This window comes from Nyctereutes procyonoides, unplaced genomic scaffold (assembly GCF_905146905.1).
Source record: "Nyctereutes procyonoides isolate TBG_1078 unplaced genomic scaffold, NYPRO_anot_genome, whole genome shotgun sequence".
NCBI classification, from domain to species: domain Eukaryota; kingdom Metazoa; phylum Chordata; class Mammalia; order Carnivora; family Canidae; genus Nyctereutes; species Nyctereutes procyonoides.
The window spans coordinates 13,272,181-13,300,100 of NW_026575025.1; the positions used below are offsets into that span (position 1 = coordinate 13,272,181).

A 27,920-nucleotide genomic window follows, 5' to 3' on the forward strand; every position below is an offset into this window, starting at 1 on the left:
GGCCACCCTCCTATTACTGCAGGGTGGCACAAGGCAGGAGCCAGCCTAGGCTTCTCCTGGAAAAGATAGATCCCTGAATTTGGGAGATGTTGCTAATGCATGAGGAGCAGACACCCTGGGACTGTTACCTTCCCTGCCTTGGCCCTGGTCCCACCTCCTTATGTTCACCCTTGGAAGGAAAAGACTTCTAGAAAAGCATCCCGGGGGATCCCTGGGTGGCGCAGCGGTTTGGCACCTGCCTTTGGCCCAGGGCGCAATCTGGAGACTCCGGATCGAATCCCACGTCGGGCTCCTGGTGCATGGAGCCTGCTTCTCCCTCTGCCTGTGTCTCTGCCTCTCTCTCTCTCTGTGTGTGTGTGTGACTATCATAAAATAAATAAAAATTAAAAAAAAAAAAATCTTTAAAAAAGAAAAGCATCCCGGGCTTCTACACCTCGCCAAGTTTGGGTCTGGGAGGCGCTCGTGAGACATTAAGCCCTGATTTTGGCTGGTGGCCAGACGGCAAGCTGGGACCACGACGAAGGTTGGTAGGCACCCTAGGGGCGGGAACGTTGCTTCTGGCGGATGTGACAGAATAGGCCTGAGGGAGAATGGGAGCACGGCAAGCCCTACAAGGAAACCCAAACTGAAACAACTTCGGGCTTACCCAGCTCCTAGGGAGATCAGGAATAGAGAAGGAATGGCGCCGGGCACTGGCCGCACACTTACGTTTACACCTCTAAGCTTGGCAAGCTCCAGAACCTAGATTTCCTCGCAAGATACCCGCGACCAGCGCCTGCTACGGGGTGCTTGCCAGGGTCCCCTTGTCCCATGAGCTTTGCTCATGGCCACCCGTGTGCCTTCACCTGGATCCGGGGGGACGTCGGCCTCCAGACTCTGGGCCGGATAGGAATGGGCATCAAGTTGGCGAGGGCAGGGGCAGCCATTTTGAGACCAGATGAGCACCGATGGGACCGCACTGACTCTGGCTGCCCGGGGCCGCCATTTTACGTATGGGGCTAGCTGGGACGCCCTGTACGGTGAAACCCAGTGACGCGCGGCTGCCATATTGGCGCGCGTCCTATGGCGGCGGCCATCTTGGAAAGGGGCACGCTGTGGGCGCTGCCATCTTAGAAGTAAAACCGGCCCCTTCGCAGGAACCCGAGCCGAGCTCCTCCCCTCGGTTCCTGAGTTCCTGCGGTCTGCGACTGCCCTCCCTAAATCCATCCTGTTCGGTCTGTTTTCATTTTCACTTGTGTTGAGTGCTTTCGCGCGCGCGTGTGCGTGTGCGTGTGTGAGTGAATGCTCTCCGCAGCTTCTGGGTGTCGTAACTTAATTCTCCCACTTGAGGCTCTCTCGCGCCCGCCGTCTCCCCAATCCCGGCGATCTCCCATCCTAGGCGATGTCTAACCTGGTTTGACTGCCCTTTTCCTGGGGAATGGCAAGTCTTTCACCTGCCGCACACATTCCCAGATCCACAGACTAATGATCCTCTCCCCAAGAAGGCTAACACAGGAGCTGTCTTCTGAGACTCTGGATACCTTTATTCTTCAAATGGCTTTACCCTTCTCCTAGCTCCAGGTGAGACTGGGAGCCAGCACCCGGCCCGTGCCTCTCTCCATTGTCTGTCTCCATTGTCTGTCACAGAGAAGCCTGCAGGACGCTGGCAGAGTCTGGCGGCCCTTCTGGGGATAGAACTAAGGGGTCCCTGGGTCAGGGGATTCTCGGGGTCGGCTGCAGTGGGCGAGGAAACGGGGTCGACAGATCGGTGATGGAGAGCCTTGTGCTTCGGACAACCTCACACGGTCGGACAGGGCTAGGGGTGGGATGCAGGGACCCTCAGGGACTCAAGACAGTTACTAACCTAAGGGAGGGCCCAGGAGAGGGACAGGTGAGGAGCTTGTTTGGAGGGACAGGGCAACTCAGAGGAGGGCACAGAAGAACTTCTTCTCCCGGAAGGGGTTCTCCGAAGTGGGCACCGGGGTGATGAGGGGATCCTCACAGGCGTGGGCATCACAGTAAGTCATCAAGTCGGCTGCTGCCTTGGACACCTGGGGCACAGCCAGGAGGGGAGTTGTTAGCCAGATCCCCTGAGAGGGCCTGCAGCCTGCCTCCCCAAATGGGTTATCTTTTTGCCATCTCTAGGGCTTCTTAGGACAGTATTCTCTTCCCTCATCCCCCTCAGAGGGACTGTCCCACAGAGCCAGAGACTCCAACCCTAATCGTAGGGACTCAAGGAAAGAAATCGTCTCTTAACCTGAGATTTGGGGACCTACAGCACAACTGGGCCAACTGAGGGGACCCAGGATCTGCCCACCTTTATCCGGCACAAGCTGGCTTCAATCTTAAGCTGTTCCACCATCTTGCGGGCTTGCCCAATACTCATAGTGCTGTTCACGGGGGTCTCCCCTTTCATCCTAGAGAAAAGAGAGGAATAGCTCAGAGTATGATGTGGGAGGTGAGGAGCTGCATAATCTCATCTGAAGACCCCCCTCCATGTTCATTTTTCATCAGTCTTTACAAGGCTGCCCCAATATTTTGTTCCTCTTATCTTCATCTTCCAGTGGCCTTTCCCATCCCTGTCTTCCTGGGCTAAGGAAATGGAGAGAGTGGGATGAAATGCCCTCCAAACTCACACACGGTCTGGGCCCACAGATCATTAGACATAATGATTTAAGGCTTTTCAGCCTTTCCAGCCTTGTGTGTTCCCAGCCCTGAAAGGCTCAACCAGAAAGAGCCCCACCCTGATGAAGACACATGACCCCCACCTGCCTCCTGAGACCCAGGGGGAGAAAAACAGGATACTCCCTACTCACCTGCAGCCACAGGCAGTGGTAGCCCTGGGGAGTAGTCAGTGGGGTGCACAAAGCCTGCCCCGAGATGGGTGCCCCACCTTGCAGGGAGTTGCAGTTGAAAGTATTTGCTGCTGCAGCAGAAGGAGCTAATACAGAGAAGTCCACTGGGGAGGTCAGGTCAGAGTTCTGTTGAGGGCTGGGCCCAGTTCCTGCAGCTCAAGCACTGCCCAGACGCTGGTACCTGAAGGATGAAGGATGCTAGAAGAAGCTGCTCAGATCCTGGAACATACCAACTGCCTGGCCCAGTGGGGGAGCCTGGCTGCTGACTGCAGCCCCTGTACACACCCCCTACTGTGAACTGTCTCACTAGCTGCCCTTCCCCCATTGCAGGCATTCTGAGTCTGGGCTAGGAAGGAGCTGAAGGAGCTGGAAGGAGTTGAAGGCCAGGCTGACTCCCCCCCCCTTAAATGGGGTGGTCTGGACCTGTGACATCGCCTGCAGTGGAGCCTGTACTGGCTGCGGGGGACTCTGCTCATTTGAAAATCTGACATCAGCTGGGCAGTCGCCCCCCTTTTCCCTCCTCCCTCCTCTGACATAGCATATAGTACCTGAATCTTCTTTTCTTTCCCAGGGACGGTCCGTTCTCTGTATCTAGGAAAATGTGATAAGTTACAGGTATCAGCTTCTAGATCACCAAGCACTTCATGTTCTAGCCACAAGTGGCTCGAGTGGAAGATCAAGGGGCAACAAGGTGCATCAGGAAGATGCCTAAAGAACAAGGAGGAGGAGAAGCTGGGGGAAAAGAGCTGTGCAGATACCAGATCAAAGAATCGGACAAAGAAGAGGTAGGGGGCACTGTGGGGGAAAGTCACTGGGTGTTGAAATAGATGGGCTTCCTTGGGTGGGTTTTGGAGGGCGGGTATTGGTTTGAGAGATTACTTCCCAGGCATGCAGCGTTGTGCTTGGTGCTGTTGAAATGCAAAGATGTCCATAATATTAACCTGACGCTCTGAGGGATCTTATATGGGATGAAGAGTCATATACACAATAGAAGGTACCCTCTGCCAAGATCTAGTGTCCATAACGCGCTGCGGGGATTCTGGGGGAGAGTCCAGTTAGGGTCAGAGGTGGTGGATCACATCCTAAGTGCTGGAGACAAAACACGGAGCTGAAATGCTGTCACTCTTGTGATAGGGGCGAGCCGGCCGGCCAGCAATACTCCCTGCCTTGGACGCCTGCAGGTCCAAGGGGCTGTGGGCGATGCAAATCAGCACCAGCTGGATACCCGCCCCCTTCCCCTTTGCGGGGGAGGGGGCGGTAATCGGCCGGTGGTGCCGGTGTGGGCGGAGGGCCGGGATGCTGCTGACTCATGGCATTCCCTGGGTCACGTCTCGAAGCCTGGAGGGAGGCGCCTGTCCCCTTCGGCCTGGGAACGGGACCGCGGGGAGGGGCCGCACGCGGCCGGCGGAGGGGGGACGCCTGCCGCCCGACAGGCCCCGCCCCGGGAGGGGTCCCGCCCCCCGAGCCCCGGGGCGGCCGGCGGAAGGGGCGGGGCTTCCACGGGAGGCGGAAGTCCCTTTTGCCGTTGCCCCCGCCGCCTGCGTACTGCTGAGTGCGGGACGGCGGCGGCCTGCGAGCCGCTACCCCTGTTGGTGCGTTAGGTGGGGGCCCTGGGCGGCGAGGAGGTAACTCGGGAGGGGCTGTCTCCGAGTGCGGCTGCGCGACCCTAGGCAAGTCACGCGTGCCCTCGGGGCAGCCACCAGTCCCTCGCGGTGTGGACTCGGGGTCCTCGTGTGTAAAAGCCTTTTAAGGTGCTCGTTCCCCGAGTGTTAGGTATTGCTGTGAGATCCAGGTGGCCTGCCCCAGAATCACGTGTCCTACAGACAAGTTCGGCCGACTTTGGCGCTGGGAACTAAGCGGGGTGGGAAAGGGAAGTGATGATTGCTGCTGGAGGAACACGATCACCTGGGGAGAGGCCCCCTGAAACAAAGACTGTTCTGTTATCTCCGGTTCCTCAAACCCAGTCCAATAAGCTTGTCCTCTCTGTCCCCACCTCCCCTGGGAAAAAAGCCATTTTTCCCCCTTCTCTGTCTTTTTCCAGGAACCGCCAGCTGCTTCACCCCATGGCCAGGCGTGGCGTCCAGGTGGCAGAGCAGCTAGGAACTCAAGGCCTGAACCTGGGGCCAGACACTCTGCACTCCCTGCCATGGTCAATGACCCACCAGTACCTGCCTTACTGTGGGCCCAGGAGGTGGGCCACATCTTGGCAGGTCGTGCCCGCAAGCTGCTGCTACAGTTTGGGGTGCTCTTCTGTACCATCCTCCTCCTGCTCTGGGTGTCTGTCTTCCTCTATGGCTCCTTCTACTATTCCTACATGCCTACAGTCAGCCACCTCAGCCCCGTGCATTTCTACTACAGGTGAGAGGGGTCTTCTACCAATGTCGAGGAATTCTTTGAGAGAATTGCTGTTAGGGCCCTTTTAGAGCTTATTCAGTCCAACCCCCTAGATTACAGAGGAGGAAACTTGAGCACAGTGTGTTTATAGGGCTTCTTACTTTTCACCGCCCAAGGCCAAGGAAGCTCTGGGTTGGTGGGGCTCTAAGATCCTAGTTCTGCCTCTGGTTACTGAAATCTGTTAAAGAGAAGGAGAAGAAAATCCCCCTTTTAAACTGTCACTATGAGGATCAGTTCTGTTTGGGTTGGGTCATACCTCTCAGGGCCACTGTAGACGTCTAAACCGAACAGATCCCTTGGGTTGTCTCAGAACTAACCTGGCCTTCAGTAGAGAAGGTATTAGGAAAGCAGCAAGTTGCCTTGTACACTTTCTCCCATTCCTGATAATCCTGTACAGTAGAGATTATGGAAACACAAAGTGACAGTACATAAAGTCCCAGAGTCCTGCTTTTTACCTGGGGCTTCAGTTCCTTCTGATTTGACAGACCTTGTCAAATTCTCTCCCCTTGTCTTAACAGTGACAATAGGACCAATCGAGAGATGCTGATAAGGATATTGTTATCAGTGGTCCAAAGTCATTTATTTACCCCCCCCCATCTTGAGTCCCTGATCAGAGCTACTTAAATATTTAGGAGGCACGATCTCATGAAAACTTTGACCCTTTTGTTATAAAAACGTGTATGCATGGGGGCACCTGTCTGGCTCAGTTGGTAGGGTTGATCTGACTCTTGATCCCAGGGTCGTGAATTCAAGCTTCATGTTAAAAAAAAAATTATACAGATATATATATATTTATACACACACACACAAATATATATGCATGCCCATGTGTAATCTTGCTTACAAGTTGAGGTTTGTAAGCCTCTTAAAAACCCTGTGGATTTTAAGGGATCCATCTGTGGATCCCTTGGGAGGAATTTTCTCAAACTAGGCACAAGAGCAGAACTACTGAATCAGAATTTGGGGATAGGACCCAGGAATCTGCCTCTTTTCTTTTTTCTTTTCTTTTCTTTTCTTTTCTTTTCTTTTCTTTTCTTTTCTTTTCTTTTCTTTTCTTTTCTTTTCTTTTCTTTTCTTTTTCCTGAGAGAGGGAGAGGGAACTTGGAGCAGATTGGGGGGGCAGAAGGAGGGAGAGAGAGAACCCCAATTTCTCTCCACACCCACCAGGGAGCCCAGCACAGGGCTTGATCCAAGGACCCTGAGATCATAACCTGAGGTGAAGTCAAGAGTCGGACACTTAACTGAGCCGACCAGGTGCCCCCAGGAATCTACATTTCTACCAAGCTCCCCAAGTGAGTCTTTAGAAACACCTAAGTCTGAGACTATTCAACTGAGTATCCATCGAGTCCTGTGTAAGCAATTCTGCTCTAACGAGAGGAAATAAGCTGAAGTAGTAGGAAAGAGAATGAAAGAATCATTCAGGTGTCTTGAATCTCCTGGCTGCATTTCTTTTCCATCTCTCTCTGACAGAGAGAAGGGTACCTGTTCTGGAAGAAGGGATGGGGGACAAGAGGGAGCCCTAGGGGGCCAAGGAGGTGTACGGACAGGTAAGGCAGACTCTATAACTTAGTGGAGTATCATCCCCATTCTCATTTAGGACTGACTGTGATTCATCCACCTCCTTACTCTGCTCCTTCCCTGTTGCCAATGTCTCGCTGGCTAAGGGTGGACGTGATCGGGTGAGTATGGGAGCTACAGAGAGGTTTCATTAGAGCTTTGAAGACTTGAAATCATAGGGATTGAGAAAGACTTGGCGAGCAGGGATTGAGTAATAGAGTCTAAGAGGAAAGCTTGCAAGGAAAGAGAGGTTAAACAAAAAGTCTGAACCATGTAGATTATTCTTTCCTGCTGCAAATGTTAGCAATACCCTTCTTAGATTATTTCCGACAGGCCGTATCTGCTAGATGAGATGTGCTTTAGACCTCTGTGAACCTAAATTAAATAGTCAGCTATTTCATTGAACTAGGATGGAATCTACCCAAGAGTTTTGAAAGCCTGTATGTGAAATTATGAAACTCTTGACAAATATGTGTGACTTGACATTACAGAGGTTACTATGCCAGGGGATGGGCCCGATGGCAATAGGACTTCAGCAAACCCGGAAACCCTGGGAAATGCAGAATGGGAGTGCATCTGTTTATAGTAGGCAAATTGGTGGTGGCTTTGAGAAGAGGGAGGATCCCTTCTTGCTTCAAAAGGACCATTGGAGGGGGATCCCTGGGTGGCGCAGCGGTTTAGCGCCTGCCTTTGGCCCAGGGCGCGATCCTGAAGACCTGGGATCGAGTCCCACGTCGGGCTCCCGGTGCGTGGAGCCTGCTTCTCCCTCTCTGCCTATGTCTCTGCCTCTCTCTCTCTCTCTCTCTCTCTCTCTGTGACTATCATAAATAAATTTAAAAAAAATTAAAAAAAAAAGGACCATTGGAGCATCAACATCACTTTTGCTCACCAGAGTTTTTTGAGTTGTTAGCATAATTTGTAGTAATCAGCCATCAAACTTAATAAGAATTTTTCAATCATCCAGAAAGTGTTTTTTTAAAATGGTCCACTGACACAGGGTAGACATAAATGATCAAGTTGTAGCATCTGGGATTGGTATTTAGACTGGCCTTGTTTGGCAGTACAAATAGCTTGCTATGTGTATTCTGTGACCTCTTTCAGTTGCTCAGCAGGTAGCCATACACTGTCAAGAAGACTTCTCAGGTCCAATGAGTAGGTCCCAAATGGGACATAGTGGTGTGGAAGGTTGGATATTGTAAGGCAGAGATTTATCATTTCTTTCTTTCTTTCTTTCTTTCTTTCTTTCTTTCTTTCTTTCTTTCTTTCTTTCTTTCTTTCTTTCTGTGGGGGAGCAGAGAATCTTTTTTTTTTTTTTTTTTTTTTTTTTTTTTTTTTTTTTTAGAGCAAGAATCTTAAGCAGGTTCCATGCCCAGCTCAGAATCCAACTTGTGGCTCGATCTCATGACCTGAATCAAAATGAGGAGTTGGGACACTCAACCAAATGAGCCACCCAGGTTCCCCGAGATTTATTTCATGTGTGTGTGTGTGTGTGTGTGTGTGTGTGTGTGTATTTAAAGATTTTATTTATTTATTCATAGAGACACACAGAGAGAGAGAGAGAGAGGCAGAGACACAGGCAGAGGGAGAAGCAGGCTCCATACAGGGAGCCCAACGTGCGACTCGATCCCGGGTCTCCAGGATCATGCCCTGGGCTGCAGGCAGCGCTAAACTGCTGTGCCATGGGGGCTGCCCTCTTTTTTTTTTTTATTTAAGATTTTATTTATTCATGAGAGACACACACACAGAGAGAGAGAGAAGCAGAGACACAGGCAGAGGGAGAAGCAGGCTCCATGCAGGGAGCCCGACGGAATCCATAACAGGTCTCCAGGATCAGGCCCTGGACTGAAGGTGGCGCTAAACCACTGAGCCACCTGGCTGCCCCTGTTGTGGAGATCCTAGTGGTGTGAATTCAGGTAGCCTACAATTGGGTGTGAGGCTGCTGGATAAGGAAGGAAGGGAAAGATGAATGGTGAGGGGAAATCCAATATCAGAGACTCCAATCAGGGTAGTCCCTGATAATTAAAGCAGGTTGATCCTTTTGTCCATTTACAGTGAATATAAAGGAAGGGATGAGAAATAGAAGGCATAATGTGTCTATTTTCTGTGTAACACTTTGGTAGAAGTAGAAAATGTGGTCCTGCTTTCCAGGAGCTTACAGGTTTGATAGAAATCTATATACTGCATGAAGTAGCAAGGCATAAGGTGCAGATTCTGCATTTCAGAAGAATTTGTGGAGAATTTGATGCATCAGTGTGAGACTATGGGGATGGTGGGGCTCAAAATGGACCGACCCTGTAAGGAAGGGTAAATATTGTGTGGGGATGTGGGAACAGAAGGAGAATCTGCCCATCAGATGTGAACAAAGGCTTGGAGTCATTCACAAGATTCTGATATTTGATTTGGTGGCTCCCATTGGAGATGTTGGTTTAGACAGAATTACTAGTTTAAAAACATAATTAAACAGCTTTATTGAGATAAAACTCACGTACCATACAATTCACCCATTTAAAATGTATAGTTCAGGGATGCCTGGTTGGGTGTCTGCCTTCCGCTTGGGGCGTGGTCCCGGTATCCGGGATTGACTCCCTGAGGGAGTCTGCTTCTCCCTCTGTTTCTCTTCCTCTCTGTCTCTCATGAATAAATAAAATCTTTTTAATTAATAAATAAGTGTATAGTTCAGTCATTTTTAGTGTACTCACAGAGTTAAGCAACCAGCACCCCAATTAATTGTAGAACATTTTCACCCCAAAAAAGAAACTCCTACCCATTAGCTAGCAGTCACTACCCATTTCGCTTCAACCCACCTAGAGAACTACCTATTAAAATGTTTCAGGGGCGCCTGGGTGACTCAGTTAAGCATTCGACTTTTGATTTCAGCCCAGGTCATGACCCTGAGAAGGGTTGTGTGAGATTGAGCACCAAAGATCTGAGTTGGGTGTGAAGCCTACTTAAGATCTCTCTCCCTCTTCTCCCCTTCCCCCTGCCTGTAAAAACGTTTCAGAGAATTCAGTGAAGCAGCTGGCTTCATCTGGCCTCATCCATGGGCTAGGAATCTCATGGAATCCATTTTTTCAACAGATAATTCATTTTGAAGATAAGAATCTGTACGAAGAAAGACTTTTACAGGATTTTTCTACCTTTTACCCTAGTGATAGTGCTCAAAGCACCCTCAGCCATACCTGGATTTTCGAGGTGGTTCGCTATGGGCTTTTAAAAAAATCTATTATCTTTGTTTAAAAACAACAGCTTTAGGGATCCCTGGGTGGCGCAGCGGTTTGGCGCCTGCCTTTGGCTCAGGGCGCGATCCTGGAGACCCGGGATCGAATCCCATATTGGGCTCCCGGTGCATGGAGCCTGCTTGCCCCTCTGCCTGTGTCTTGCCTCTCTCTCTCTCTGTGACTATCATAAATAAATAAATAAAAAGAAAAAATAAACCATTTCCTTAAAAACAGCTTTAAAAAAGCCAGCTTTTTTTTTTAAATCCATTCTCTTTGTTTAAAAACAAAAGCTATAACTCTTGCCTCTGAGGATGTCGTGCTACAGATAAAAATAATTGAATAAAGAGATTAGAAGAATATTGTAATGGTCAGGAAAAACCAGTGTGTTTGGTGGCAAATCTGTAACCTTTCAAGGTTAATGCCAGTGAAGAAGCCTCCCCACTAGGAGCCGCAGGGTTCTACCAACAGACAAGAGGTAAGGAACCCAGAGCGACAGAAAGCTGAACTGGAGTGACCTGACTGTGAGGGGTGGTTTGGGAGTTGGTGTACACTTCTGGCACTTGGTTAATTAATAATGTAAGCGAAGGCAGGCTGGGCCCAGGGGGATGGCCTCACGGGGACAGAGGCCTGAGTCACAGATGGCCCAGTTGGCAACATGACGGTTCACTTTTGGAAAAAGAGATGTGACACAGCCTTTCTCAGAATTGTGGAGTCTGATTCAGCCAAGTCACGGGACGGTGATCTCAGAAGTGGGAGGGCCGCCACCAGGGGGCAGCACCTTCCCGGGAATGAGAGACTCCACCGCCCCCTGTGCTGGCCTGGGGGTGTGTGGCAGCGTTTGGAGGTGGGAGGAGGTGGAATTTTTTTTTTAATGTATTTTTTGAAAAGAGATGGGGGCTACCTTGGGCAGGTGCTGATGTATGGACAGCCGTACCGCGTTACCTTAGAGCTTGAGCTGCCAGAGTCCCCTGTGAATCAAGATTTGGGCATGTTCTTAGTCACCATTTCATGCTACACCAGAGGCGGCCGCATCATCTCCACTTCTTCACGCTCTGTAAGTGTTCAGGACCTGTCTGGGAGGGCACGGGGGTGACAACAGATGTCAGAACATCTGGGTAGGGCTTTAGGTCTGAGGTCACAGACTCATCAGGATAGGGAAGAGGGGGGTGATGCCTGGGTGGCTCAGTGGTTTAGCACCTGCCTTCAGCCCAGGGCGGGATCCTGGAGACCTGGGATCAAGTCCCACATCAGACTCCTTCCGTGGAGCCTGCTTCTCTCTCCCCCCCCCTCTCTCTTTCTCTGTCTCTCTCATGAATAAATAAATAAAATCTTAAAAAAAAAAAAAAAGGATAGGGAAGATGAGTCAGTTCACCAAGCCAGACAGACACTCCAGATACCTGATAGCTGCCTGTCCACCTTCAGGGTAAAGTCTGAAGAGTGGAGCCAAAATGGGCTTCATTAGACTCCAAAGATCTGCACTGGAATCCTCCTCACTCAGAAACATACAAGCTGAGAGACAGCTTCTTTCACCCCTTGGTTACACAGCGTTACCAACTGAGTGTGATAATAGTAGTCCTGTAGCAAGACTAGTTTGGATTCAATGAAAAAATGTACAGTGCTTACTAGTGTATAGTGGGTGTTCAATAAATATGAGACTCCATTCTTCCATGAATTGTCAACAGAGCTACATTATGAAACAAATCCCTGAGTGTCTATATGGAGAAAAAAGTTTCGGGTGGTACACTGAAACTTAGAGACGATTTTGGATTGTAGAACTGCCTGGGGGAAAGATCAGAGACTGTGTGGGACTTCACCTATGCAGGTTTCAGGAGGAAGGGAATGAAGACGTGGGTGGGCAGGCAGGCATGTTACTCAGGTAGTTGGAATGACTGGGCCAAGGGTGGGGGAGCGTGGCAGGAAGTGAAAATGAGAGAGCATGGGGCATGAGGAAGAAGCAGGCTTCACAGACTACTCAGGAGCGGTGGAAGGGTGGGTGGGGCTGTGGAAATTTGGGGGTACCTGTCCCCAGCCTCTCCTTCCTGGCCCTGGCAGGTGATGTTGCATTACCGCTCAGACCTGCTGCAGATGCTTGACACATTGGTCTTCTCCAGCCTCCTGCTGTTTGGATTTGCAGAGCAGAAGCAGCTCCTGGAGGTGGAGCTCTACTCAGAATATAGGGAGAACTCGGTAAGGGGGTGAAGGAAGACTAGATACCACTGTCCGCATGAGCCCAGAATTCTCCCTGAGGAGCCTCTGGGCTCGGTCAACAGGAACAGCAGTGGAGATGCTGGAAGTGGGCTTCAGATTGGGCTGGAAGAGTGACAGCAACAGGATCGTGGCCTGACACTCAGTGCCCTGCCCTCTGCAGTATGTGCCAACTACTGGAGCGATTATTGAGATCCACAGCAAGCGCATCCAGATGTACGGAGCCTACCTCCGCATCCATGCCCATTTCACCGGGCTTAGGTGAGGAACCACTGCAGCTCGTATGGGGGCTGTCCTTCAGTGAAACTAACTTGAATTTTCCTAGAAATGACTTCTGGGAAGTGAGAAGGCTAGTGCCCTCTGGTAACTGCCTCTTCCCTGCCTCAGGTACCTGCTGTACAACTTCCCGATGACCTGCGCCTTCATAGGCGTCGCCAGCAACTTCACCTTCCTGAGTGTCATTGTGCTCTTCAGCTATATGCAGTGGGTGTGGGGGGGCATCTGGCCCCGACACCGCTTCTCCTTGCAGGTCACAAAGGACTTCCTTCTTCTCCCCTTCATCATCCTTCTTGGACTAAGGAGTGGGCTGGGGCATGATGGGGATGCTCCTTGGGTGTTAAAGGTCCAGATCACAGCGGGGGTGGGGAGGCATCCTCACTGCTCACTAGTTTCCCCTTCGCAGGTAAACATCCGAAAAAGAGACAGTTCCCAGAAGCCAGTACAGCGAAGGATCTCAGCCCATCATCCAGGTAAACGTGATGGGAGGGGGCCTCCTATGTTACCCAGGATGAAGCTTTAGGCCCTCACAGCTGGGCTAAGGGTCAGAGGATAGGCAGACCGGAGGAGGTGAGCTTGGCACTGCTGCCTGCGTGCAGTTGCTTTAGCCCTACCCTGTCCTCTACCCACTTTGGAGGCACAGAGCCCCAAGGCCAGGAGGAGTCAACACAGCTGTCAGACATCACAGAGGACGGTGAGAGCCCTGAAGATCCCCCAGGGGCAGGTACAGTAACAGCTCACCCGCCTGCCCTCCCTGTCTTCAGTTGTCCCCTTTAGCCTCTTAGCCTGACCTCTGCATTCCCCCTGTGGCTGCAGAGGGTCAGCTCCCTGAGGAGGAGAAACCAGATCCGCAGCCTTTGAATGGAGAGGAGGAGCTGGAGCCAGAGGCCAGTGATGGTGAGGGGTGCTCGGCATGGGGGGTCTGGTGGAGTGGAGGTGGCATGTCGGTGGGGAGGAGATTATATTGACTGGGGGTTGAAGAGCCCCTGGTTACTTAATGTCCCATTTGGGATTTTGTTTCTCCCTCCTCTGGCCCAGGTTCAGGCTCCTGGGAAGACGCAGCTTTGCTGACGGAGGCCAACCTGCCTGCTCCTACCCATGCCCTTGCCCCAGAAACTCTGGGCAGCTCTGAACCCTCTGTGGGCAGTCTTCGACAGCGCCCCACCTGCTCCAGTTCCTGAAGAGAACAGGACAGAGTCCTCACATTCCAGCCTTTTCTCACTTGACAACTCTTCCCCTGTCCTGTGGCTCCCCCAATAAACTATTTTCATGCCCACTGCTTCCCTGACTCCTTGAAATGGATTCAGGGCCTTGTGAAAACGCTGCATTGCCCTAGCACCTTCCCTGCCACCCAGCAGTGGAAGAGGTTGTCTTGCTGGAGGGCCGGCCGGTGAGGAAGGCCTCCAGACCTGGCCTGTTATACAGCTGTTTCCATTCAGAAGCCTAGGAAGTCAAAGGAGAGAAAACCTCTCTTGCTCACTGCCTCCACGTGACTGGAGAGGGGGATCGAGGAGGGCGGGTCTGGAGAGCTGGGCTGCATCATTCTGGCCTCTGTACCCCACCCTTTCTCTGTCCATTGGGAGGCAGAAGACAGGAAATGACTGCCCTGGATGTGGTATGATTTTTACCGAAACCACATTTTGGAGCCCAGGCCCCATGCTGTCACAGCTACTTTCCAACCCCCAACTGCAGCCAGGTGGCCCTCTCGCCCTGTTCCTCTCCTCACCGCCCCCCCCCCACACACACACACACACATAGCTTCAGCCCTGTGATTCTCCGCTCCTGGCTGCTTTCCACATTCCGCCCACCTCTCCAAACCCAGGCATCCTGGCCTCCAGATGCAGCAGCTGCCTGTGGCTCCCCCCAGCCCCAGCCCCAGCCCCGTGACTCAAGCTCTCTGAAGGGACCAGCCGGCTTCTTGGCATTCACCGGGAAAGGGGGGGTGCAGGGCAGGGGGGCTAGGTGGTGACATCATCATGGAAGGGTATAAAAGCTTCAAGTCAAAACAATTGAAGACAAAACCTGCCCGTGTAGCCCGTGCTCCTGGGGACACCCTAGCCTTTCACCCACAGACCTCTGGCCTGAGATCTGCACTGCTGGGAGACCTCCCCGCTGGTGAGGGGGCTACTGGGGGCCAGGGGAAGGGGATGGCAGGTAGGGGGCGGCAGGGACTGGAGCTCCTTTGATAGATGGGGAACGGTCCAGGTCCGCAGATTTTCCCCTTCTATTCCATCTCTTCTTTCTCGTTTCTGTCTCCTTTTGGGTTTTTCCGTATGTCTCTGACTGATAATTGTTTTTACTGAGATCGGTCCTTTGAGTGGCAGCTGGGAATAATTCTACCTTTCTTCCCCAGGCTGAGTAATTCCTCTTTTTTTGCCCTCCAGCACTTTGTTTATTCATTAACTGTTTCTGGTACTTCACCCATTGCCAATCGCACACCCATCTCTCAGGTCAGCCTGCGTTTGTTTCACCCAAAACCAACCAACAAGTCCATAGCCCGTTGAGAAGTTGGTTGACAAATCAGCATGTCTGTGTCCTTTTCTTTGCTTTCCTGTCCTCTTCTTTGCTTCCCTGGTTTTGTTGGGGGGAGGGGGGCAGAAGGCATGGGGTCTGGGCGGTCTTGACTTCTCCAACTCCTTCCCTTCCAGACTCCAATGCTGGGCTCTCCCTGCCTTCTATGGCTCCTGGCTCTCACCTTCTCCTTAGTGGCCAGATCACAGCTCTTGACCCCTCAAGACTTTAAGGAGGAGGAGGAAGATGAGACACTACGGCCGCCTCTGCCTGCTGTCCTCTGTGACTACGACAGTTGCCGCCACCTGCAGGTGCCATGCAAGGAGCTGCAGAGGGCCGCACCCAGGGCCTGCCTGTGCCCTGGGCTCTCCAGCCCTGCCCAGCCACCTTACCCTCCGCGCCTGGGAGAAGTGCACGTGGTGGCTGAGACGGGCAGTGCCATGGTGCACTGGTGTGCCCCCTCCTCCCCGGTCCACCAGTACTGGCTGCTGCTTTGGGAAGGCAGTGGGGCTGCCCAGAAGGGGCCCCCCCTCAACTCTACAGCCCGCAGAGCAGAACTGAAGAGGCTGAAGCCTGGGGGCACTTATGTCGTTTGCGTGGTGGCTGCAAATGGAGCTGGAGAAAGCAGCGTGCCAGAGGCAGGTGGGGAGGGCCTTGATGGGGTGAGTGGCCCTACTTTCGGGCCCTGCGGCAGGCTGGCCATGCCCCCCAAGTCCCTGACCCTGGTCCACACAGCTGTTGGGGTGGGCACAGTTCTGGCCCTGCTGACTTGCTCTGCTCTGGTTTGGCACTTCTGCTTGCGTGAGCGCTGGGGCTGCCCCCACCGTGCAGCCTCCCTACCAACAGCAGGGCTCTGAAGCAACCTGGGGGCCTCTTAGGCCTGGCTGAGTCTGGGCTTGGAGAGGAGAGGTCGGCCTGGACTCCTTGGGAGGAGGTGGTTGCTGCTGCTGCCCAGAACAGCCCAGATGGCAGAGTAGAAGGCCAGGTGCCTGGGCCACAACTGAGTCTCAGTGCTTAGCCTGAGAGCTTGCTCAGGCCCCAAACTCTCCGTTCTGCTCCACACTGAGGGTTGGAAAGGAGCAGAGAAGCTTGCAACTTTTTACTTAAAGGACCAGATAGTAAATAACGTAGGCTTTGCGTTTCCAGAGGACAAAATCAAAGGTGATTTGTAGGTACTTCTATAGCCATGTAATCATGTAAACACGTAAAAAACATTCTTAGCTCATCGGTCCTACAAATCAGGCCCTGGCTATATTAGGCCTGTTGGCTGTAGTTAGCTGATCCCAATCCCTGCCATATACCCTCCAAAGGGCCCTGTCACCTTGGTGGCTTTGGTGGGATTTTTGAGAACAAGCTGCTGTAGGATAGGAGTTTGGGGCAAGACTACTTCCTCTTTTACCTTTTATTTAGATCTAGAGTATGGGCACACCTGAGTCCGAATCCACCTGTCTGAAGTGGGTGGAGATAAATTACATGGGTTGGAGAACCACAGACTGCCTAACTGCTTTCTGAGGCATTTCCCAGATCCAAGGATTTCCCCCACTTTCCCTAAATCTGTGTTTGTTGTATATCCACTCTACCAACATTAAAGGAAATATACAAGGAAGATATTTTCATTTTTCACTATCCTTTTCATTTTCCTGTCCACACACCTATTTTTCAGAGAAGTGTATACTTTTGAATTTATAATTAAATTAACTGGATGGGGCAGCCCTGGTGGCTTAGTGGTTTAGTGCCGCCTTCAGGCCAGGGCGTGATCCTAGAGCCCTGGGATAGAGTCCCATGTCTGGCTCCCTGCATGGAACCTGCTTCTCCCTCTGCCTGTGTCTCTGCCTGCCCCCCCCCCAATAAAATCTTTTAATTTTTTTTTATTTTTTTTATTTATGATAGTCACACACAGAGAGAGAGAGAGGCAGAGACATAGGCAGAGGGAGAAGCAGGCTCCATGTACCGGGAGCCCAACGTGGGATTCGATCCTGGGTCTCCAGGATCGCGCCCTGGGCCAAAGGCAGGCGCCAAACCGCTGCGCCACCCAGGGATCCCTAATAAAATCTTTTAAAAAATAAAATGGATGTAGGGGTGCCTGGGTGGCTCATTCAATTGAGTGTCAGACTCGGTTTCAGCTCAGGTCATAATTGCAGGGTCATGAGAGCAAGCCCCACTTTGGGCTCTGTGCTGGGTGTGAAGCCTGCTGGAGAGTCTCTCTCCCTTTGCCCCTACCCCTATTATTCAAATAAAGAAAACCTTTAAAAAATAAAAAATAAACCAACTGGGTGTAGAAAAGCCTGAGTTGCTAGAGAGTATAATCCTCACTTTTACTGGTCTTATAACTTTTTTTTATGCATTGATTATTTATTCAGCAATACTTAAAATTCAGATCCAAATAACTTTTTTAAAATAAGATTTATTTATTCATGAGAGACACAGAGAGAGGCAGAGACACAGGCAGAGGGAGAAGCAGGCTCCATGCAGGGAGCCTGACATGGGATTCAATCTTAGGACTCCAGGATCACGCCCTGAGTTGAAGTTGGCACTAAACCGCTGAGCCACCTGGACTGCCCCTGGTCTTATAACTTTTTTTTTTTTTTTGCTGTGATTTATAACTTAATTACAGAATTGACAGTTATATGAATCTCAAGTACTGCTGAAGAGTACAAAGGAAAATTCCCCCAGATTTTTATTCAATGCAGATGTATTTTTTTAAGATTTTATAAATTTATTCATGAGAGAGAGAGAGAGACAGAGAGAGAAGCAGGCTCCGTGCAGGAAGCCTGAGGTAGGACTCGATTCTAGGACCCCAGGGCCATGTCCTGAGCCAAAGGCAGATGCTCAACCACTGAGCCACCCAGGTGTCCCTCAATGCTCTTATTTTCTTTGTTCACAGTAGATGATGGACAGTGTCCAACGTTGGTAATTCATAGCCTCCTTGGTTATGTTAAAGGCTGTGCAACTTTCCCTAGGAGGATGCTCCTTAAAGGACCAAAGCCATCGCTCTTCACTGGAACATTTGTCTTCAGTGTTTGCTACGGGTATCTTTGTGTATCCTTCACGTTTGTGTATTTAATACTATACAGTTGATTATTTTCTTTTTTAACCATTAGAGCTCAAGATAAATTTAAAATACGTGTATTATGGGATGCCTGGGTGGCTCAGTGGTTGGGCAGCTGTTTTGGGCTCAGGTCGTGATCCCGGGATCCGGGATCAAGTCCTGAATCAGGCTCCTGCAAGGAGCCTGCTTCTCCCTCTGCCTATGTCTCTGCCTCTCTCTCTCTTTCTCTCATAAATAAATAAATCTTTAAAAAAAAATACATGTATTCTAAGACCACATTATAGTGAATACTGTGTCCCTGTTTTATTTGCTTCCCCCTTTTCCTCAGTATTCATTTGCAAATGAGGGCCCTGCTTTCTCATTATTCAAGACTTGCTCTGTATGCCTTCTCATTTACTCTTCACAATCTTTCTTAAAAAAAAAAAAAGATTTTATTTATTCATGAGAGACAGAGGAGAGAGAGAGGCAGAGACACAGGCAGAGGGAGAAGCTGGCTCCAAGCAGGGAGCCTGACATGGGACTCGATACCGGGTCTCCAGGCCTGGGCTGAAGGCCGTGCTAAACCACTGAGCCATCTGGGCTGCCCTCTTTTTCTTTTTCTTTTTTTTTTAAGATTTTATTTATTCATGAGAGACAGAGAGAGGCAGAGACACAGGCAGAGGGAGCAGCAGACTCTTTGCAGGGAGCCCAATGCAGGAACTCAATCCCAGGACTCCAGGATCACGCCCTGAGCCAAAGGCAGCTGCCCAAGGGCTGAGGCACCCAGGCGTCCCATCTTCACATTCTTTCAAAGAGACAGGATCACCTGGGAGGAAATGAGAACTCTGACAACCAGTAAGGAGGTGAGTTAGGATGCCCAACTTCAAAGCTGAAGTTCTTCACTCCAGTATGGAGAGGCAACACAACATAGTGGTTTAGTGAATGCACACTCCATGGGTGTGTGGATTCTGGCTTGGCTACTTACTAGCTTTGTAACTGTAGGTAAATTTATCTCCTTTTTCTGTATGTGTTTCCTGTGACTAATAATAGTATAATCACATAGATTGTTGTGATTATTAAATATGCATTAATCACATAAAAAGTCTCTAGCGCATTAGGGTAAGTAATCAAGGACCACACAGTACGGGGATAAATGTTTAACGGAGTCAATATTGGAGGTGGCAGGTGGAAAGGGGCTGGTCAAAGCAAGATTTCCTTATAAAGTAACCGTAGGAGATGCCTGGGTGGCTCAGAGTTTGGGCGCCTGCCTTCAGCTCAGGTCGTTATCCCGGGATCTGTGATCGAGTCCGTCATCGAGCCTGCTTCTCCTTCTGCCTGTGTCTCTCATGAATAAATAAATAAATCTTTTTAAAGTATTTTTTTTTTAAGATTTTATTTATTTATTCATGAGAGACACAGAGAGAGAGAGGCAGAGACACAGGCAGAGGGAGAAGCAGGCTCCATGCAGGGAGCCTGATGTGGGGACTTGATCCCGGGTCTGCAGGATCACGCCCTGGGCTGAAGGCGGTGCTTAAACCGCTGAGCCACCGGGGCTGCCCAATAAATCTTAAATATATATATATATATATTATTAAAAAAAATAAAGCCAATGGGGGGGGGTCCAGTCTCAGGATTGGGAGTTAACCAATCCCACATAAGAGGCAGGATGTCACAAGCAGGCGGACTGGTAGGTGCAAAGGCCTAGAAGAGCAGGGCCTGCCTTGCAATATGCAAAAGTTAGCAGCAAGAGGTAGGAGATGAAACACCGACTGGGCACAGTCTTGCCAGGTACCGAGGACAAGTGCTTATTGTCATTCTCACTTCACGAGAGGGCTTTAAACAAGCAACAACGAAAACGGAGGAAACCAGACTACTAGCTTCTGAATTTCGTCCTCAGTGACTGGGGTATCATGGAGAACTTTCAAGCGGGGAGGTGATGACAGGATCAGATCATTGTGTTCTGCAAAGATGCCTTCGGCAGCGGGGTGGAGGATGGCTCAACTCCCCAGAGAGGACGAGCGGGTCAAAGAGCGCGCACATCGCTATGGCTCCTCCGCAACGCTGCCAAGTGACATTCCAATTGGTTGCGCTCAGTTACTCCACGGAGAGCTGCTGCATTCCGCCCGTGGGTTTCGGGGCCGCACCACCCTTCTTCCCCACGGCCGCCGGGCGTCCGGCTGGCGCGGGGTGTAGGTGGGGTCGCCTCCGGGTCCGTCACTCCGACTCACCGCCCATCCCCGCCCCCGCCTGGGCCAGGCCGCGGGGCCAGGCCGCGGGGCCAGACCCGTGCTTTTTGGCTCTCGGAGGCACCAGTCCACGCCCGTCGCCACGTGACCCAAACAGATCCGGGCACTTCCGCTTCCCCTCGGCTTTTTTTCTCGTCAGTGTCCGCTGAGGGTCCAGAGCCCGGTGAGTGAGAGAGCGGCCGGCTGGGACGTCGGGGGCGGAACTGCGCGCGGGCCGGGGGCACCCCGCCCTGATCCCTATCTCCCTACGCCCTCCTTCTCGCCCTGCCTCAGGTCCGCGCGGAAGCGGCGGTGGCGGCGCCATGGCGGAGCTGACGGCTCTAGAGAGTCTCATCGAGATGGGCTTCCCCAGGGGACGCGCGTAAGGGAGCCCCCCAAACCCTGGCCCGCGGGGGTCGCGGACCTGTCTGGCCTTGCCCCCAGCCTGGCCTCAGGCTCCACGCCCCAGCCTGACCAGCACCATGGCTCGCGGGCGCTATTCACGGTGTTTCTGCCCCCAGGGAGAAGGCTCTGGCCCTCACAGGGAACCAGGGCATCGAGGCTGCAATGGACTGGTGAGCGCTCAGACCGGGTGGCAGGGGACTGGGGGACTGTTGGGAGAGGCACCGTCAGGGATGACCTCCCTCCCGACTTTCCCTGCCAGGTTGATGGAGCACGAAGATGAACCAGATGTAGACGAGCCGCTGCCGACGCCCCTTGGACTTGGACGTGCCCTGGGACGGGAACCCACCGTCTCGGAACAAAGTGGCCCTGAAGGTCCTGACTGAGGGACACGGTGTGATTATTCAAGAGAGTTCGAGGAGGATGAATGGGCAATAATAGTGATTGTTTGTTTGTAGGAACTGGCTCTACTGCCGGAGAAGGCAAACCCGTTTTGAGTGAAGAGGAGAGACAGGAACAGACTAAGAGGTATATAGCAAGGAACAGTGTCACGTTTCTGAGGGTCACCTTCCACCTGTGCACAGTACACAAGTCTTGATCAAAGAACCTAGAACTTTCTGCCTTCCCTTTGTCCTTCTTTGGTGGTTTCCTTTTTGTTTCTTTCATCTCTTCTCAGACACGTTTCGGTATTTCATTTTGAGTCCCTGTTACAAACTCATCTTCTTGATCTACGTCCATTTCTTTTTTGAGCTTTTTCTTTTCTGCAACACAGGATGTTGGAGCTGGTGGCCCAGAAGCAGCGGGAGCGTGAAGAAAGAGAGGAGCGCGAGGCTTTGGAACGGGAACGGCAGCGCAGGAAACAAGGGCAAGAGTTGTCAGCTGCCAGGCAGCGGCTGCAAGAAGATGAGATGCGCCGGGCTGCTGAGGAGAGGAGGAGGGAAAAGGCTGAAGAGTTAGCAGCCAGGTCTGAGTGATGGGGATGGTAGATAACAGATGAGCTGGGAAGCTAGGTTTGCTTTGTCAACGTCTGTCCTACTCTCTTCCTGTCTGCATTCCAGACAGAGAGTCCGAGAAAAGATTGAAAGAGACAAAGCAGAGAGAGCCAAGAAGGTAGGTGACTGGGAAGACATTGAGGGTAATGAAGTACATGGGCTAGTAAAAGAATCTCCTTTCCTAGCTTCAGAGGGAAAGATGGCCATTCAATGTTTCTGGTAAGAATGGGTGGGGACCTGATCAATGCTTTCTTTGTCCTCCAGTATGGTGGTAATGTGGGCTCTCGGCCATCTCCACCAACAGAGCCAGGGCCGGTTCCATCCTCTCCCAGCCAGGAGCCTCCCTCCAAGCGGGAGTATGACCAGTGTCGCATACAGGTATTGATTGTAATTCCTGTCTTGCTTCTGGGATTCCTTCGTTGGCCTATACAACACCTGGCTCAGAGCTTTTTTTCACTTGGTTCCCTTTGCCAAACCTCTACCTTTTTTGTAAATGACTTTTGAAATCCTATCTCTCTACGGTTAGTAGATACCAAGTTTCACTTGCCCCAGTCTTTTTTTTTTTTTTTTAATATTTTTTTTATTTATTTATGATAGTCACAGAGAGAGAGAGAGAGAGAGAGGCGCAGAGACATAGGCAGAGGGAGAAGCAGGCTCCATGCACCGGGAGCCCGATGTGGGATTCGATCCTGGGTCTCCAGGATCGCGCCCTGGGCCAAAGGCAGGCACCAAACCGCTGCGCCACCCAGGGATCCCCACTTGCCCCAGTCTTAATTTAAATCCATACCTCACTCTTCCTCAGCAATTACCTTTTTAGTTGGTCATGTTTTCATTTGGCTTATCAGACTGTTTGCATGGTGTGATATTTATGTAGGTATTTTTGTATATTCTTATCCTTGTCTTTGTTAAAACGTGAGGGAGTTGCAGCCTCTCTTCAATGCTTAGTAAAGCAGACAATAAGTGTGGTTCATCGGGGTGTTGTTTTTTATTTATTTATTTATTTATTTATTTATTTATTTATTTATTTATTATTCATTTATGAGAGACGGCGGGGGGAGAGAAAGAGACAGAGACAAAGGCAGAGGGAGAAGCAGTCTTCACGCACGGAGACTGATGTGGGACTCAATCCCGGGACTCCAGGATCATGCCCTGGGCCGAAGGCATGCGCTAAACTGCTGAGCCACCCAGGGATCCCCATCATCAGGGTGATTGATTGGTTGATTGATTGATTGATTTTTAAGATCTTATTTATTCATGAGAGACAGAGAGAGAGAGGCAGAGACCCAGGCAGAGGAAGAAGCAGGCTCCCTGTGGGGAGCCCGATGCGGGACTCCATCCCAAAGGCAGCGCTAAACTGCTGAGCCACCTGGGTTGCCCCATCAGGGTGTTTCTTTTTTTTTTTTTTTTTTTTAATTTTTTATTTTATTTATTTATTTATGATAGTCACAGCGAGAGAGAGAGAGAGAGAGAGAGAGAGAGAGAGGCAGAGACACAGGCAGAGGGAGAAGCAGGCTCCATGCACCGGGAGCCCGACGTGGGATTCGATCCCGGGTCTCCAGGATCGCGCCCTGGGCCAAAGGCAGGCGCCAAACTGCTGCGCCACCCAGGGATCCCGATCAGGGTGTTTCAAATAGTAATTATGCTGGTTTAGTTCTCAAAGAGGAAGCAGAAGCCAACCTTGCAGCTCTTTTCTTATTTGGGTACCTCACTCAGTTTTGACACCCCCTGTACTATATTTCTCACTTGCCCTTCAGGTCAGGCTGCCAGATGGGACCTCACTGACCCAGACGTTCCGGGCACGGGAACAGCTGGCCGCTGTGAGGCTCTATGTGGAGCTCCACCGTGGAGAAGAGCCTGGGGGAGACCAGGACCCTGTGCAGTTGCTCAGTGGCTTTCCCCGGCGGGCCTTCTCAGAGGCTGACATGGAACGGCCTCTGCAGGAGCTGGGTATGACACTTGGGACCAGAAACAGGACATGGGGGAGGGGGAGAAGGGTATGCCCAAGAAAGGAAGGAATGCCAGAAGACTTTGTGGAGATGGTGTGCGGCCAGAAATCTTGGGGAGCAAAAAGCCAGAGATCTTTGTGGTCAAAGCTATTTTCTTCCATCTTCAGGACTTGTGCCTTCTGCTGTTCTTATTGTGGCCAAGAAATGTCCCAGCTGAGAGGCCTTTATCCCACCATCTCTCTCTGACCTCTTCATCTTTGATAAAGCACTGACATCTCCTTCCTAATAAATAGACCCTGAGTTCTCTACGTGCCTGACTCCTTCCTGAATGGCTGGGAGGGCCAAAACTGAAACAGGAAGAAGCCAAAGGGAAGGCATTTAGGATAGACCTCATTTTTTAAAATCTCAAGTTTCTAACACACTTGATTCCAATCTCTGGGTCTTTTTACTTGCTTGGGAGGTTGAGAGGGGAGATTGTTAGGGATGGGGGAGTACAATGGGTAGCACTTTTTGCTCCTATAGGTAAGGCAGTGCATAGGCCTGAAATCCTTACTCATGTGCCCTGACTTTGGGAGTGGGGTGGGGGGCATCCTCCACCTGTGCCTGCCTTGACTTTCGGAAGCCAGCCTAGTTGCTACTTTAGTAAAATAAGTATGATAGTATCTGTTAATTTGGATTGTTGTAGGTGTTATATAATGCTGATATAGGGAGCGTTAGCATAGTGCCCAGCACCTAGTTAAGTTCCCAATAAATATTAGCTACTAAAAGGGTAATTTCTTTTTTTTTTTTTTTTAAGATTTTATTTATTTATTCATGAGAGACACACACAGAGAGAGGCAGAGACACAGGCAGAGGGAGAAGCAGGCTCCATACAGAGAGCCTGACGTGAGACTCAATCCCAGGTCTCCAGGATCAGGCCCTGGGCTGAGGGTGGTGCTAAACTGCTGAGCCACCCGGGCTGCCTGGTATTTTTTTTAAGATTTTATTTATTTACTCATAAGAGACACAGAAACATAGGTAGAGGGAGAATCAGGGTCCTTGTGGGGAGCCAGATGCAGGACTTGACCAAGAACCCTGGATCACAACCTGAGCCAAAGGCAGACCCTCAACCACTGAGCCACCCAGGTGCCCTGGGTAATTTTTGTTGTTGTTTAATGTGGCTATTCACAAATGGCCAGAACAGCATTGCAGTGACCTTTACACCGCATTTCCTCTTCACTAAAAGTACTGAGTACTTAATATGCACTAGTTTTAACTGCTGTATATGTATTAACTGAGATAAGAAGGCACTTACCTGGGGGTCACCACAAAGCACATGGCTTGCTGAAACCAACACAGGTAACTGACAGTGGAACTTGGACACACCTGGGGAGTCTGACTCTAGGACTCAGGCTCTCAACCTCCAAGCTCATCATAGCCCCTCACTGCTGCTGACCACATCACTCTAATGCTCCCTCAAAGAGCTGCTAACCTTTTCCCTCTCATTCGTGGGCTAGGGAAAGAGGCCACAATTAAACCAAAGATCACACTTAACAAATGTGTTTGGCTTAGCGCTTCACAACATCTAGCCACTGAAAACAGCATCAATGCTCCCATCTGGGTTTACAGCTCAGTGTTAACCAAGCTGTATTTAGTGTTCTGGCTTTATTATAATAAAAACAGGCTTTGGGTTTTGTTTTCTTTTTTCTTCTTCAGTTGAAATCTTGCTTGGAACCACAGGCAAGATTGTGAAATAGACAAGAGTGGGGCACCTCAGTGGTTTAGTTGGTTATGGGTGTTGCTCTTGGTTTTGGCTCAGGTGGTCTCTGAGTTGGGAGATCCAGCCCCTGCCCCAAACTGCACTCAGCAGGGAGTCTGCTTAGGGCTCCCTCCACCCTGTCCACCAGAGTCTCTAATTTTTTTGTGTGAGAAAGAGAGCACAAGCAGTCAGTGGGGAGGAACAGAGGGAGAAGCAGACTCCCCACTGAGCAGAGAGCCCATGGTGAGACTTGATCCCAGAACCCCAAGATCATAATGAGCCACCCAAGTGCCCCAGGGTCTCTTAAATCTTTTAAAAAAAAAGTAGACAGTGGGGTGAATTGGTTGATTTGGAGGTGGGGTGTGACCCAAATGCCAGCTTTATCTCATTCCTTCAGTGACATCTACAAGACCCCATGACTGAATTCAGAGATTGTGAACTACTACAGTCAAATCCTTTAAGGGGAAACCCTCCCCTACATTTATTGAAAGGCTGCTCTGTGCCAAGCAGTGCACTTTACATTTCCAAGTTAATCTTTTTACAGCAGCCGTCAAGATAATTGTCACCTTTAATGGAACAGGACTGAGGCTCAGGGAAGTTTTTGTGACATACAAGACTAATCAAAATCTGACTCAAAGCAGGCTTTCACTCCTAGCAAATTGGCCTCCATCACTTCAACAGCCCCAGAAAACATCGTGGCACATGTTAAATGCTAGCAGCCCCACTCCTACCTCACTCAAAGGACAGGAAACCCAAAGTGTCCTTTATGGGCAGGTATTGTTACAAGATTTTCCAAGACAGTTTTGATTTCAAGAATGTCACTTGGTTATCACCAAAAGTACACTAGCAGAGCACATGACCTGACTAGTGTTTCTGAATATGTCGCCACGAGGCAGGTGGGAGCCTTGGTCACCCGTGTCCCCAGCACGGACCCCAGGACACGAGACATTTATAAACGTCAGACCCCAGGGCTCACTGTCCAGACGGAGGAACGTGATTTATTGGTTCCTTCAGTTCGCCACATCCGACGCCCCAAGCCGGGGCGTCGGACGTGCAAGCGCAGTCAGAGCAGCGTCGGGGCGGAGGAGGGACGTGCTCACCCCGCAGCGGCTGCCAGGACTCAGGGAGGCCTGGACCCGGCATCTCAGTCCAGACTCCCCGCCGGGCCTGCGGAGAAAGGTCGCGTCGGACTCGTGCGCGGGAGGAAAGTCTCACGCTGACCTCCCGCCGCCAACCATCCAGTTCTTCCTCCAAGCCACGTTTTCCTGCGTGGCCGCTGCCTCCTGCAGAGTGGCCAGCACTAATTCTTTGGTCCTGGCCGCCTCGTCCCTGCGCCGTGGGTCCTGCTCGGGCATCTCCTGCGGAGAGGAAGGGAGGTTCGCAGTGCTCACCCACTCCCATGCCCCAGCCCGGGGCTCTCCGCCCGCCCAGTCCACCTCGCACCCGACCTGCTCCCACCTTCAGTATCGCCTGCTTCTGCTGCTCTCCCGGGCTCACGAGGACAAAGAGTGCGGAGCCCACGCCAGCCCCCGCTCCCAGAAGGGCCCCCACGATCAGCGATCTGCGTAAGGTCTCCATGGCCCGCCGCGCCCCGCGAAGCACCCTCTGCGGCCTCCCGCAGCCCAGGAAGCGTGTCCCCGCCCCCGCGCAGGCTAGAGCGGCCTGCAGAGACGACCATAGAGCAGGGTGGGGCTAGAGAGGGCTGATCGGCCCCACGCTTAGACTGTGGAGCGCCGGGATCCTGGACTGGATTTAGCTGGGAAGGTTGAGTGTGGCCGGGAGCGTTGGCGTCGGGGCGAGCTCTGCACCCCTTGTCGTGAAGTCAGACGGGTTGCTCAGGGGATCCTGCGTGACTTCGTGGGTGCTGTGGGTTTTGCAGTTGCCCATTTCCGAAATTTCATGATAGATACAGGGCTAGGACTGTGTTCTGTCGTTTCCTACAATAATTTGTGCTTTTTCGGTATAGCACATGCTGGACATCCAGATATTTACATCAATCTACTGACTCCCTCCAAATCCCCTCAAATTATTTAAAAAAAAAAAAAAGAAAAGTTATTTGGGACGCCTGGGTGGTTCAGTGGTTGAGCGTCGGCCTTCTGCTCAGGTCGTGATCCCGGGATCCGGAATCGGGCTCCCTGCGAGGTGCCTCCTTCTCCCTCGGCCTCTCTCTCTCTCTCTCAGTATCTTTTTAAAAATGTTATTTAAATTCAATTTGCCAACATACAGTATAACACTCAGCGCTCATTTCATCATGCCCCCTTAGTGCCCGTCACCCAATTACCCCATCCGCCCTCCCATACCTCCCCTTCTGCAACCTTTTGTTTCCCAGAATTAGGAGTCTCTCATGGTTTGTCTTCCTCTCTAATTTTTCCCCACCGTTTTCGCCCCCTTTCACTATTATATTCCACATGAGTGAAACCATATAATTGTCTTTCTCTGACTTATTTCACTCAGCATGATACCCTCCAGTTCCATACATCTTGATGTAAATGGTAGGTATTCGTCCTTTTTTTTTTTTTTAAGACTTTTACTTATTTTTGTGAGACAGATCACAAGCATGAGCAAAGGGGAGAGGTAGAGGGAGAAACAGGCTT

The 27,920-nt window shown here is 51.1% G+C and overlaps 5 protein-coding genes across 10 annotated transcripts; 3 read left to right on the forward strand and 2 right to left on the reverse strand.

Moving 5' to 3' along the window:
- Nucleotides 1-1,426: 1,426 nt before the first annotated feature.
- Nucleotides 1,427-13,765, forward strand: BSCL2 (BSCL2 lipid droplet biogenesis associated, seipin). Of its 5 annotated transcripts, none has more exons than XM_055312091.1 (12): nt 1,427-1,560; nt 3,406-3,619; nt 4,876-5,192; nt 6,826-6,907; nt 10,914-11,057; nt 12,056-12,190; nt 12,372-12,469; nt 12,596-12,737; nt 12,891-12,957; nt 13,122-13,208; nt 13,301-13,381; nt 13,523-13,765. In XM_055312091.1, the coding sequence occupies exons 2-12, from the start codon at nt 3,539-3,541 to the stop codon at nt 13,663-13,665; spliced, it is 1,377 nt and encodes a 458-aa protein (XP_055168066.1). In that variant the 5' UTR covers nt 1,427-1,560; nt 3,406-3,538; the 3' UTR covers nt 13,666-13,765. The 5 variants fall into 5 exon arrangements, with proteins under 5 accessions (XP_055168066.1, XP_055168067.1, XP_055168065.1 ...); XM_055312092.1 differs by having other exon boundaries at nt 1,443-1,560; nt 3,488-3,619; XM_055312090.1 differs by lacking the exon at nt 1,427-1,560 and having other exon boundaries at nt 3,488-3,619; nt 13,128-13,208.
- Nucleotides 1,503-4,197, reverse strand: GNG3 (G protein subunit gamma 3). Of its 2 annotated transcripts, XM_055312128.1 has the most exons (5): nt 3,776-4,197; nt 3,383-3,425; nt 2,796-3,015; nt 2,297-2,396; nt 1,503-2,030 (listed from the first exon to the last, which is right to left on the reverse strand). In XM_055312128.1, exons 4-5 carry the CDS (start codon nt 2,393-2,395, stop codon nt 1,902-1,904), a joined length of 228 nt encoding a protein of 75 aa, XP_055168103.1. In that variant the 5' UTR covers nt 2,396; nt 2,796-3,015; nt 3,383-3,425; nt 3,776-4,197; the 3' UTR covers nt 1,503-1,901. The 2 variants fall into 2 exon arrangements, with proteins under 2 accessions (XP_055168103.1, XP_055168097.1); XM_055312122.1 differs by lacking the exon at nt 3,776-4,197 and having other exon boundaries at nt 3,383-3,513.
- A 146-nt stretch (nt 13,766-13,911) lies between the features above and the next one.
- On the forward strand, nt 13,912-16,603 carry LRRN4CL (LRRN4 C-terminal like). The gene is made up of 2 exons (XM_055312107.1): nt 13,912-14,599; nt 15,133-16,603. Exon 2 carries the CDS (start codon nt 15,139-15,141, stop codon nt 15,850-15,852), a length of 714 nt encoding a protein of 237 aa, XP_055168082.1. The 5' UTR covers nt 13,912-14,599; nt 15,133-15,138; the 3' UTR covers nt 15,853-16,603.
- Nucleotides 16,604-20,343: 3,740 nt separating this feature from the next.
- Nucleotides 20,344-23,914, forward strand: UBXN1 (UBX domain protein 1). Its single transcript, XM_055312083.1, has 10 exons — nt 20,344-20,432; nt 20,543-20,630; nt 20,770-20,823; nt 20,913-21,025; nt 21,109-21,178; nt 21,423-21,614; nt 21,709-21,760; nt 21,907-22,020; nt 23,397-23,589; nt 23,756-23,914. Exons 2-10 carry the CDS (start codon nt 20,572-20,574, stop codon nt 23,803-23,805), a joined length of 897 nt encoding a protein of 298 aa, XP_055168058.1. The 5' UTR covers nt 20,344-20,432; nt 20,543-20,571; the 3' UTR covers nt 23,806-23,914.
- A 2,384-nt stretch (nt 23,915-26,298) lies between these two features.
- LOC129501100 (ubiquinol-cytochrome-c reductase complex assembly factor 3) lies at nt 26,299-26,977 on the reverse strand. The gene is made up of 2 exons (XM_055312089.1): nt 26,785-26,977; nt 26,299-26,684 (listed from the first exon to the last, which is right to left on the reverse strand). Exons 1-2 carry the CDS (start codon nt 26,902-26,904, stop codon nt 26,538-26,540), a joined length of 267 nt encoding a protein of 88 aa, XP_055168064.1. The 5' UTR covers nt 26,905-26,977; the 3' UTR covers nt 26,299-26,537.
- Between the last annotated feature and the right edge of the window lie 943 nt (nt 26,978-27,920).